This window comes from Anneissia japonica, unplaced genomic scaffold (assembly GCF_011630105.1).
Source record: "Anneissia japonica isolate Jap-2015-1 unplaced genomic scaffold, ASM1163010v1 scaffold11144_len554210_cov170, whole genome shotgun sequence".
Lineage (NCBI taxonomy): Eukaryota > Metazoa > Echinodermata > Crinoidea > Comatulida > Comatulidae > Anneissia > Anneissia japonica.
The window spans coordinates 26,194-39,719 of record NW_022708762.1 but is presented as its reverse complement, the minus strand read 5'-3'; the positions used below and the strand labels follow the sequence as shown (position 1 = coordinate 39,719).

Below are 13,526 nucleotides of genomic sequence, written 5' to 3'. Positions count from 1 at the left end.
TTGATAAGCATGAGCCCGAGGAATTTGTTTATCTTTTATTTTTATTACATTTTATTGAAAATTGTGTTTTGTACAGTTTGCCTTATTGACTAAAAGTGGTTAAAATAATAACAAAAATACACAAATACAGAATTCAACTATTTACCAAGGCATAGGCCTGCTATTGCTTTTCAGTCAATACCCTAACATAAACACTAGCCTAGTATAGATGATTTTATTTAAATGGTTTTGCAAAGATTCATTATGCAAACAGAAATTAGAAAAACGATGGTTTTAAGTAGTGGAATACACTGGTGTTAAATTTAATATACAACATAAGGTATTAATCAAATTTAAACGACGAATTAATACACTCCTTACTTATGTTTGATCATCCACTCCTGCCACTAAACGATAGAGTTGCTTTTTTGGATTAATATGATATTTTCTTTCTTTTTTCTTTAAACAACTAAAACACAAAGTTAATTAAAAAAAATATAGGACATTTCAGTATAAATTTAAAGCTAAGACTTTTATATTAGATTTAGAAGTTTACTCTCTGATTGTGTTATGATTTGTTCTATGTTTGAATATTGAATTCAACTTATAGGCCTAGTATTTTCTCTCATGACCAAAAACACGTCCACTCCCTAAGCCTCATAATAAAAGCATCATGTATAATATGTTTACTTGGAATCCAAATAGGAAACCTTGTCTAACACGTTAAAGATGATTAAGAAATAAAATCTTTAGGACATTGAATCATAATGCGTATCTTGAAAACCGGTAGTAGATTCTTGATTCCTACTTTAGAAATAGATTTGTACAGCCTTTTACAGTATTTAAACTCTTTTAAGCAAAAGTTTACAAATAGAAAATAAACTTTGGCTTGCACAGCCTACCATTATACATCACAAATAAATGCCCAATATGTCTAAATAACAAAAGGAAGAATTATTGAAACAACGTCACTGCTTCGATTACGGGCACTTCGAACACTCAAAGACATAGCTATAGCAAATTTAACTTGGGTTTAGCGTTATTTACTCTATCTTGAATTGACAGTTTCACTGAAAGCCTACAAGATACATCTCAAAGATATGCTCATTAAAATAACAGGTATAAATAATGGATGAAAGGAATCTACAGAAAGATGCATCAATGCTTCCTTGTCCAGCACTTCCAAAAAAATTTGAAGTGCTGGACAAGGGTACCGGTAAGAGAGTTTGCTGGCATTTACCTTGTTACAGAAAGCGTATAGATGCATCTCAAAGAAATTATAATATATAAAAAGCAAAGACCACGTGTAAGGTATTGTTGTAACTCTGTCTTCAATGTCATAATTAATTTTAATTGAATTAATTAACAAAAAGAAATGAAAAGCAGTCCATGTACAATATTTACAACCTGTTTTATTTCACAGCTCATCAAAATTTCAAAGGTCAATCTATCTGTAACTGTTAACTGCTCTCTCCTAACAGCCCATCTAATCTAAATTACATTTAAGGCCTACCTAAACTCCTCCCTCTAATTGTAAGGTCAATATCCTCTTAATTACATGATTTCTTAAACTACAGTAACATTTAAAGATGTATGCGTTATTTCAACCTATCCCACACCACAGGAACATACTTATTAATTCAAGAACTGTGGGACTTCGCCAAACAGTTCCATTCAGTCTGACAATACAATTAATTAACTTTAAGATTCACATGCTTTAACTATTACAGGCATATACGAATTACTGTTTTGTGTCTTACAGTGCCATTTCCGGCCATTCAGTGCTACCATAATCATACATTTCTTCTCCCACTATGTTTGAGGCTAAGGTGATGTAGACCTTCCATTTGTGATAGTCCCCTTCCTCGACCCCCATTATTTTTTTGAATTTCTGAATCCGTCACTGGCAATACTAAAAATTGGGCCGCTCGCAGCACGAAGCCGGGTAAGCGCACGCCTGGCACATTAATCTAGGTTTAGGAGTGTGACATGTCGTGACACAAGAAGTCTCGCCCGAAGCATTTTTCCAACAACTGATATGAACTTTATAAATGTATACATACCTGCCCATTATACCCACACACACAGCTATACACATACAAAAGTTTTTATAAACAATTTGGTTTATTTTTTTTTTATTAATCACAGATCATTGCTTCAACACTGTTACTTTGGCAGCAAGTTTTGGGTAAGCCTGTTTTTATTGATATTTTAGACAATATTATGTGATGCAATAGACTATAATAATATGCTTCAATTCTGAGTAGGTTGATAAGGTGAATAAATAATAAATAGTGTTAGACTTTGATATTCATTACAAAGATAATTTTCAGAGCTACAGAATATTATTATTATAAAGTAGGCCTATATGCTTTTTACATGTACAATGCAAGGTGAAATATCTGTTACTCTGTTTATACTTGTCCAGTTCCTAAGTCTACAATAATTAATGGGTTGTTACACCAGTGAATACAAATTTGCCTTTTTGCATGGTGATAGGGCATGACGTGGGAAGACTAAAACCAAGTAGTATCTGATTTGTCCTCTGTGACCTCAATGTTAATTTTTTTTTTATTGAAAAAAAAATGAAATTGTCATATCTCTGTAACATTTTGGTCTATTGAAGTAAACACATATATTTATATTTACTCTAATACAACTTTTTGCATGTAACCTAATGCTTATAATATTTTTTTAAATTAAAACCATGTGTTTAGGCAAAAATATCAAATAACTATATCCCTGCAACGCCTAGGTCTACAGAAATTATTTTTGAGTGAAATTGGTCAGAAGATATACACTTATATTTGCTCTAATACAACTTTTTCCATGAAAACTAATAATTACTGAGAAATTCTTTAAAATAGAGGTATAAACCACAGTTTCTAGAAAAAGAAACATCCATTTTTAGGCGTTGACATATGTATATTTGGATTTTACATTAGTGACCTTTGGCAGAGTGGTAGAATACATTTGTAGGGGTATAAAATCCAAGTTACTGGAAATAATATGATTTGATCTCTGTGACATTTGGGTATTTTATTGAAAAAAGATGAAATTGTTATAGCTATGTAATACTTTTGTCTACTGAAATGATGTTTGCGTCAAAGCGGCTCTAATACAAGTTTTTCCATGAAAACTAATGCTTACTTAGAATTTCTTCAAAATTATTGTTTTTGGGAAATAATATTAATATTCCATATTTCTGAAAAATAAGTCAATTATTAGGCATTGACATGGTTTATTGAGATGTTACATTAGTGACCTTTGTGATAGTGGTAGAACACATTTGCATACTTTTGCCACAGTCCTTGGTGATAAAGCTTTAGCAGATTTAACTGTTATTAATTGGCTGTTAATTGGTTATTTTAAACAACTACAGTAGTTCGTAAGTAGTTCTGAAAAGAACTGTTGTAGTTGTGAAAGTCTCGACGTTTCGATTGAGTTACTTCAATCGTCTTCAGGAGAATAATATCTGGTATTATTCTCCTGAAGACGATGGAATATTAGATATTATTCTCCTGAAGACGATTGAAGCAACTCAATCGAAACATCGAGACTTTCTTAACTACAACAGTTCTTTTCCGAACTACTTACGTGGTGTACCGCAATTTTCAATATATATTATTACTTCGCCATGCAAACCTTTAAATAATACAGCAGTTCGGTTGTGGAATACGTAGCTGAACATCCCTGGATTCTAATTGTTGGTTTAGGAGTTGTAATATATAATTATAAAAGCGGTGGAGGAGGTAATAAGAACAAAAGTAAATAATATGACACGTCCTACGACTAATGATGTTTTATTGTCTTCATGTGGAGATGTACTGACGTCGTACCCCGAGGTGTTACCTCTTGAATTCACCCCAATTTAAATCCTCTGAAGCCTAATTAACATTTTTAGTTCCATATTACTAGGACACATATTATATAATCCATAACCTAAAACATAATTAATTTTCTGTCTAACAAACTTCAAAACGTCGTGATATCTCTGAATGCTTGAGAGTAAAACAACTAAGGAAGATATCACATCTTCAAGTATTGTTTCTGTATATCAAGGCCTGTACATGGAGAGAGTAATGATGCTTTTGTAGATCCTTGACTTTCAAGGAGTGCCCATACATATTCTTATAGAATAATTGAAGCTACCTACATTGGGGTTTGTTAATCTTTCTGAATTATCTAATATTAATACCAAGGGTTACTGTTCCCTGATCAATACCATATATGTAGTTTTTACAGGGAGCAGTGAAATTACATTTTTGATCTTGAGTAAAAGTTTTTATATGAACTTTAGCTTTCTATTGTGGTTTGAAAGTCCAATTACCATCATCGTATGAATGAGATGAGGGTAGTTTTTACCACTTATCTTTCTTACTTTCAGTATTTGCAGTATGATACCAAAGAAAACATAGTTTGTGATTTCCGTTACTGACATTTTTTCCACTCAGTGTCTTGTTAGACTCCGAATTCATTAAAAATACGTTCATATTCTGTGAGATTAATATCATTATACTCTGCCAAGTATTGGGATGATGGAATTGGACAACCCATTTCTGTTAATGTTATTCGTGTTTGGTAGTAAACATGAAATCTAAAGACTGATTTACAAATTCGGGAGGTTAACATCATGTGATTATTAAAACTCACACCACATCTATCTGTTGCACACCACAAAGCAAAGTTAACTTGGCTTTGCCAAAATGCCATGGGTTAATTTTCCGCCTCATCCACATCATAATCAGATTATATATTAGTTATTCTATATCTTTTAATATATTATTTGGGAAAACAACATCAAATGATTTTTGTGCTGACACAGCAATGCATTGAATAATTAGAAAGATTAGTAATTTTGCCTGGAGAATATTTAATATAATAGCAATTTTCTTGAATCTTCTGATTTGCTTGGTTGAGTACCAGTTATTATAGAGGAAGAAGCTGTAGTAAAAAAAACACATTCTATAATTCAGAATATAAACCACTAAATAATGGTAAAATAAATGAACTTACTTTTAGAGTAGACGATGAAAAGGGTGGAAGTGTGGATAACAATGGAGAAGGTTTTACTGTTATTTGCGAAATAATTTAATTAACGAAATCACATTTCGATGAAAAGATTTTTATTTATTAATGGATATAATAATTATGTTACCAAATGACAAGAAAGATGGAATAGCTGTCTCGGAAAGCCGGTCTAATGGACTTGATTCAGATATAACGGAAAATTTAGCAGCGAGCTCGGACCCGTCCGGTTTTAGGTTATAAAAGGTGTGCGAAATACAGAAACAACTTAAACATGAATAAAGATATTAGACAAAATTTGTATAAGAACTATAAACGCGCTATTGAATGTTGTAGATAATTTTGATATTGCATTTAAGAATGTTTCTATTGGTGCTGTTTCTGCTGTAGGATACGCATCAAATGGAGTTGGGGTTTTTTGTATCTATTGGGTTGGGTTGTGTTTCTGCGGTGTGCTATGTAATGAATTACGTAGGTAAATACAGCTATCGGAAATTTTGAAGAAAATTAGAACCCATGGTGATTAAAATTATTGCAGATTATAAATTGAATTATATTAGTAGTTTTATATCAGGAGCTCTTACATATAACACAATATCAGACAACAGTTTAATTTGGATTTAGATTAGTATAAAAAATATACGGAGTTGAAAGAAAAAAAAATAGATTTATACGGAAGTTTAAAGTGAACTTCCGTGTTTCCGAGTTTCCAAGATAATTATCTTGGAAACATAGAATAAATACTCATTAAGACGTCTTTCCGAGATAATTTATCTAGGAAAAGACGGATTTCTAAGATAATTTGTCTTGGAAAGACGGAATTCCAAGATAATTTATTTTGGAAAGAGGTTTTTCCAAGATAATTTATCTTGGAATTCCGTCTTTCCAAGATAATTTATCTTGGAATTCCATCTTTCCAGGATAATATATCTTGGAAAGACGGAATTCCAAAATAAAGTATCTTGGAAAGACGGATAAATAATCTTTAGATCTCGTATTTCGACTATGCTAAACACTATTTTTATAGTGATATAAAACGTTAGTCAATGCTGTTTAATGCATTATACAATAAAGTCCGATTTGATATTTGTTAATATTGAAAATTTTTAATAGTTCATGTTTATGAAAGTATTGAGTAATCGAAACATTTTACTTTGAGCAAGATATAGCACGCAGTGCTTTTTTCTGTAATATAAATAGTTCGTTCAATAAACCAGGATACTACACCATATAATATTACAGTAACTCAATATAAGTTCAATAAGCGACTTATATAAGACTATGTTCAATTAAATGCATACATTTAATATAAAATGTCTGACTTTATAAAGTATGCCCACATATTTGGACATTTTCTTTGTGGTAATATTTATATGTTGTTTAAAAGTTCATTATATCTAAACTAATCTGTAACATACAGTAGTTTAGTATTTAATAATTGTACCAGTTTATCCGGATTTTTGTGAGATGCAAATATGGTAGTAGGCCTATTATTCGCAAACAAGATGAATGAAAGAATATTTGAAGGATTGAAAACATCATTGATGTACAGTATAAAAAGGTTGGCGGGCAAACCAGCGAAGCTTAACAGCCCCGACTGTTCGGGTGTTTCTGCTCAATTTTTACAAGACAAGAAGAGACTAAAATCAAAAATATTTTCCGAAACGTTGCCCAATGAAGAAATTAGATTTTAGAATGAGGATGAGTGTTGAATATGCAATCAACCCTTCGTTACAACTCACGTGTTCGAGTTGTATTCAATCAGATTCAAGTAAAGTCTAGAGAAAAATATTGTTTTACTTGTGACAGACTCGCTAAACTACGGAACCACCTAAGTGCCATTCGACTTGACGACTTGTCAAGATAATTGATGTTGTCAAGTCGACATAATATACACCTGTCTCTTATACACATCTAGATGTGTATAAGAGACAGCCTATCAACCCTCCATCTCAAGACTTCTAGATACGCCACTGTGAGTATGTGGCCCTGTAATAAGTTTTTACAGATACCGGTACAGGTTCTAGATGACAGATCCCCGTAAAAGAGTTTTACACAACAAATTTCTTGCAATATACATCTTATTAAGGCAATTCTGGTGGCCGTTTTTGCAGTGTGGCGGCCATCTTGGATATGAAGTCAACATCTAGGTGGCCTTAAAGTTAATTTCAAATTAATTTAGGATTAACAAATTCACTGGAAAACGTTTACAGGAACAAATAATAGGCAGAATTTACCGAATTAAGTTAATTCTGGCGGCCATTTTGCATTTTGGCGTGGCACTCAATTGACTGTGAAAGGTTTGTGCCCCAGATGACAAATCCACTTATAAAACATCTACATTTTAAACCAAGCTTCAAATCTGGAATTATTGTGTTTTTTGCCGCAATTTTGAATTTTGGCGGCCATTTTGGAGTTGAAGCCAATTTCTGGGTGGCCATTGATTGATCTTGAATGGTTTATGTACCAGGTGACAAATCAACTGAAAAAAAACATTGACGTAACCGAATATATGCTACATTTTTTCTAATAATTGTGATTTTTGGCAGCAATTTTAAATTTTGGCGGCCATCTTGGATTTGAATCCAAGAATTCTTGGTGGCCCTTGATTGATCTTTAAAGGCTTAGGTCTGAGGTGACAATTCCATTTCAAAAAAGTTGACAACACCACATAAATATGTTGTATATCTTTAATAATAGTAAATTTGGCGGCCATTTTAGATTTTGGCGGCCATCTTGGATTTGAGGCAAAAACTTGGGTGGCTCCCAAGCTTATTTCAAATAGTATGGGGTCAGGACGATAAAACCGCTGAGAAAACCTTGACCGGAAAAAATGGTAGTTTATCCTTGGCTGGGACCTGTCTAATACATAACAGTTCCGAGAAGTGGAAGGGGAATGGCTCTGGATGGGTTATTGAATACAGATACAGAGAACAGTTAATAAATATGTGCCTATTAGAGGAGGGGTTGTTTAGATTTACCTGCTGAGCTTAAGAAACTCAGATAGACCTGAAAAACATAAACTGAACTGTAAAGTCTTTGGTTGAGAGAATTCATTATATCCATTATATTAGTGGGGAGTGGAAGCCCACATTATCGGAGGATGACAAAGTAATAGGCCTCTTACTATATGAAAAACATAGCATGTGAATTACGACCATATCACAATTGCTACACAATGAAAATATGCATCATGATACAAAGCATATCTGCTTAAGATTTTTACACATTTTAATCGAGAAGATTTACTAAAAAACACTTCAGATTTTAGAGGTATTAAATGTTAAACATGAACACTTGTTATGCCCGAAGAAGGTAAGAACACATTGAAATTCAAACATCACCACAATATTATGCCAACTCCTTATGTTATCTATGTAGATTTTGAGTCGATATTAAAACCTATAGCTCAGAGCGAAGCGAAAGCCGTCGCGAGAAGAAAAAAAAAAAAAAAAAAAAAAAAAACTCACAAGAAAAATGAACACAGCACTTGTAGTTATTCATTTTATATAGTTGTAAGGCATGATGGTAAAATTGAACTCGGAACTAACAGTTGGCGGGCAAACCAGCGAAGCTTAACAGCCCCGACTGTTCGGGTGTTTCTGCTCAATTTTTACAAGACAAGAAGAGACTAAAATCAAAAATATTTTCCGAAACGTTGCCCAATGAAGAAATTAGATTTTAGAATGAGGATGAGTGTTGAATATGCAATCAACCCTTCGTTACAACTCACGTGTTCGAGTTGTATTCAATCAGATTCAAGTAAAGTCTAGAGAAAAATATTGTTTTACTTGTGACAGACTCGCTAAACTACGGAACCACCTAAGTGCCATTCGACTTGACGACTTGTCAAGATAATTGATGTTGTCAAGTCGACATAATATACACATCATATCGACATGTCCAGATCAACTATCTTGCCAAGACGACATACTAAAAATTTATGTTGTCATGGCAGGATAGGTTATCTTGACAACATTATAAAAACTGTGTGTTGTCATGACGAGATAGATTATCTTGACAAGTCGACATAATAAAAATTGTATGTTGTCATGGCGTCATGGCGAAATAGATGATCTTGACAAGTCGACATAACACAAATTGTATGTTGTCAATGCGAGATAGATTATCTTGGCAAGTCGACATAATAAAAATTGTATGTTGTCATGACGAGACAGATTATCTTGACAAGTCGACAAAATACAAATTGTATGTTGTCATGGCGAGATAGATTTTCATGGGTTGTTTGTTCACACGTTCGTGCACGTTTACCGGTGCCGAAATAATGGAGGAAATTTCCGAGCGCGAAGTTTGTTTTATTACAGTTTCGCAAACATGCGAAAAAAGTAACACTTTTAAAAGGCAGACCTGCCAACTCACTTGAACCTGTCGGGTGTTACCCGATATTTAAACAAATCTCCAGTTCTCCCGATCGAATGTAATTTTCACCCGATTTCACAGGCCAAACCCTCCCCAAAAATACTCCGATTTATGCATAATTTGATTGATTCGATCGTTATTATTCAATGTGTTCGTCGCCTGCTTGCTTCGCGGTGCAATAAACAAGTAGCCATTTTCAATATCAATGTCGCCATTAACGGCCAATTATTTGTAGTGACGTGACTTTTTTGGTATCTTGCATCATCTTTTGGTTAATTCTGGAAACCTCCAATTTTTTTTAGGATTTACAAAAAAATCTCAAAATTTTTATTACCAAAGGGTTGGCAGGTCTGAAAAGAAAGTGGAAAATTTCAAGTAGAAGAAAGATGTAGAGAGGTAAACACAATCAATAATAATTAAAAGTGATAATGAGTATTATAATTTCGAGTTTGAAAGTTGTTGGCATAACAACATGATAAATTATGATAACAAGATGGATGACAACAAGAAAATGGTCTATGTCGCCATGACAACATAACATTTTTACTATGTCGACTTGACAAGATAAATTATGTCGCCATGACAACATAACATTTTTACTATGTCGACTTGACAAGGTAATCTATCTCGCCATGACAACATACCATTTTTATTATTTCAACTCGTCAAGATAATATATCTCACCATGACAACATAATATTTTTACTATGTTGACTTGACAAGATAATCTATCTCGCCATGACAACATACAATTTGTATAATGTCGACTTGTCAAGATAATCTATCTCGCCATAACAACATAGAATTTGTATTATGTCGACTTGTCAAGACAACCTATCTCGCCATGACAACATAACATTTTCAATATGTCCTCTTGGTATGATAGTTGATCTAGACATGCGACAACATAAATTATACCAAGTCGAATGACACTTATTAAGTGTTTCCGTACTAAACAAAGGAAATGTAGAGATCACTGTCACAAACTGGTAAATATCGCTGTACAGCACGTTCCTCTTGCAACTTCAAACTTTTTCAAAGAAAACAAAAGTTCCTTTAATATTCCATAATTTAGGTATATATATGATAATCATTTGATTATCCGAAGCATAATGAAGATGGAGGGCGATTCCAAACAACACAGATACATATATATCCTTTCCTTTTCATATTGGTAACTTAAAATGTATTGATTCTTTCAAATTTCTAAGTAATTTATTGGAAAAGTTGGTTAATGCAAAGACGAAGTCTGATTTTAAGATTATAAAACAATTTACAGAATAAAAGTAAATTAAACTTAGTTTTTAAGATAGGGTCTTTAAACGTATCAATGCATGACTTCATTAGAGAAGTTTTAAGGAAAGCTTATTTCATTTAGATACGAAACGTTGGATAAACATGGACTGGATTGGATTGGATTGGATTTATTCGGTGTAAACACCAAGGATAGCCCACGAAAGTCTAGAAGAAGACTTATTTCAAGTGGGGTCCTTCTGGTGGTGATTGGACAGTACACCGGAAGACAATCCCCTACTCTTTTCCGAAGAGTGTACTGTGTTCTTTAACGTGCACATGGGCCATAAATGCACACAGGACCAACGGCTTAAACGACTCATCCGAAAGACGGTGCGCTATGTAACTTGTATTTCAGCCCTCTAGCTGAAACACAAGGAGAGGCAACGATGGAAATTGAACCGGGGACCTAGAGATCTCCACGGTTCAGCGCACACACCGTGGCTACCACCAGATTAGCCGCCTGAGCTAAGCTGCTCTCTCGTCTTGGACGGTGTTGGGACATTTCCTTACAGTCATTTGAGAATCCCTGAGTCAGAGTGAATGAGATTGATTCAGAGAAGCCCCTTAGAAAAGAACCCCAAGCCAGATGAAAATGTCCCCTGTAAGTTACCCATGAGGCAGAAAGCCCCTTTATCTTTTTCATGCAAAATGTTTTATTAGAGCGAATAAATGTATTTGTTCAATCTGAATAATTTGACACGAAAATCATTTCAATAGACAAACGTATTACAGAGTTGCAATTTTATGTTTTTTCAATGGAAACAACATAAAAATTGAGGTCAAATGTAACAGAGGTCAAATCAGATTTCCAGTAACTTGGATTTTGTACAGTACATCTTGTTGTACCACTTTTCTAAAGGCAAATTAGTATTGACTACTGTAACATGTTAGACGTAATAACAAAAAAAAAAAAAATACCATGGCATTTTCATGTAAATTTCCCAAAAACACGATTTCAAAAAAGTCTGGGTAAGCATTAGTTTTTATGGAAAAGTTGTATTGGAGCAAATATAAATACCTAAACAATTTCACAGCAAAATAATTTCTATTGACCTAAGCGTTGCAGAGATATGACAATTTAATACTTTCGTATGTGCTCTGAGCAATTTGACTCCAACATTAATTCATTAAACCAAAGCATTACAGATGGCAGATTCATTAAAAAAAAACAAAAAAAAAACATAAAAGTCAAAGTAAAAGGTCACAGAGGTCAAATGAGGTTTCCAGTAAATTAGATATCGTACCACCACACCATGTTCTACCATTATGCTAAAGGGAAAATTTTTATCTTATACTGTAACATGTTTGACCTTAGGGACCGGATTACATAATATTTCATATACATTATTTTACATTAAAGTCAGCCTTATGATACTTTTTTTGTTTTATGTTTGTTTATATTCATTTTTACATAACTATATTATTTATATATTAAATATATATGCATATCTATATTGAATATTATTTATTTTTTCCAAACTGAGGTTTATATGCTTTTCCTAGAGTATCCATAGCTCCACTATGTGTAAGAGTTTTAGTCAGTTGTATAAGAGAAAATACCTGGGATTAGATCTGCACGTAGGTCTCCTTATTCTAATGAGTATGACACTTGCCTTAATGACGAGAGGTTGCAGGTTCGATTGTATGTAGACTAACTATGTGTTCTCCCTATGAAACATTATCATGGCTATGATAATGGTATACAAACAAAATACAAATAGTCAAAACCGATCAAAATCACTGACTATTGGATATTCTTAACATTAATTTTTACAGTGTCAAACGTTATAGCAGTCAGTGGAAAAAAAAATAGTAAGTAGTTTTCGCTTACAAACATTTATAATGCATATATTTATTTATATTTAATATATATATTTGGTGTTATTTAGCTGCATAAATTCAGATATTTATTTTAATTCTTGAATGTCAAGTAAACACAAAATTAACTAAGCGCGTACTCGAAAGTGCATGCGCTTAGTGATTCAATACGAAATAATAAAGAAAACTAAAAACACACCTATTTATTGAACTAAAAAGTTAATTTGCGTTAAAGAGGTGCTTAATACGATTATAACAACTTATGTTACTATTCGATTATTATGTATTATATATATATATACAGTAATACATAAAATACAGTGTAATTTTATGTAGTAGTTTCTCGTTTTATTAGTGATCAATAGTTATTAGTGACAAACGTCGAAAATAAAAATGCAATATTCGTAAAAATTAGATAACCTAAGTTATTACTCAACTATTATCAACCTAATATTTTTGCTTCGCATCTGAAGTAAATCAGAAATGTTTCAAATTATTTCAGACACGATACCTGATATTACAGCATTCAGTACATCCTTCATTGTGAAGAGTAACAGTCACACGAATCTGCACGCCTACACCGGCGTTCATGACAACGTTGCAAATGAAAACGTCATGTTTGGTGTCGGTTTATGGGTGGACGACAACAGGACGCATTATGGTGAAAATGAGTTGAAATATCCAGATCCCGAAGCAACTTCTATATTTCCCTCTGATTTAAGCTATCCAAACGGATTTAGTAAAAATCCTAAAAGTGAGAAGCCCACTACTTCATATAAATGTATGCTCACATCTTACTCTAAAACCAGTGTACGCAGAGTTGGTGTGAAATACATGTGGACAGAAATCAATGGTTACAAAGCTGCAGCGTCAATGGTCTTTCTAAAACATAACGGTGGGTGCATCAATATGTTTATTATTCTACAGCAATGATATGCAATAATAGTTACAGCAACGGGAAATTACAACATAGTAGTGTTTTTTTTTTTCTGTATTTAAAGATTGTGTAGTGCTTCGACTAGCAC

The 13,526-nt window shown here is 33.0% G+C and overlaps 1 protein-coding gene across 1 annotated transcript in view; it reads left to right on the top strand.

Moving 5' to 3' along the window:
* The window catches only part of LOC117106571, a gene marked incomplete at its 3' end in the record, with an annotated part of 46,309 nt that overhangs the window by 6,642 nt on the left and 26,141 nt on the right, over positions 1-13,526 (top strand). Inside the window, exon 4 of the mRNA XM_033247954.1 lies at positions 13,004-13,396. Coding sequence (XP_033103845.1) covers positions 13,004-13,396 — 393 coding nt within the window. The remainder of the gene's footprint in view (positions 1-13,003; positions 13,397-13,526) is intronic.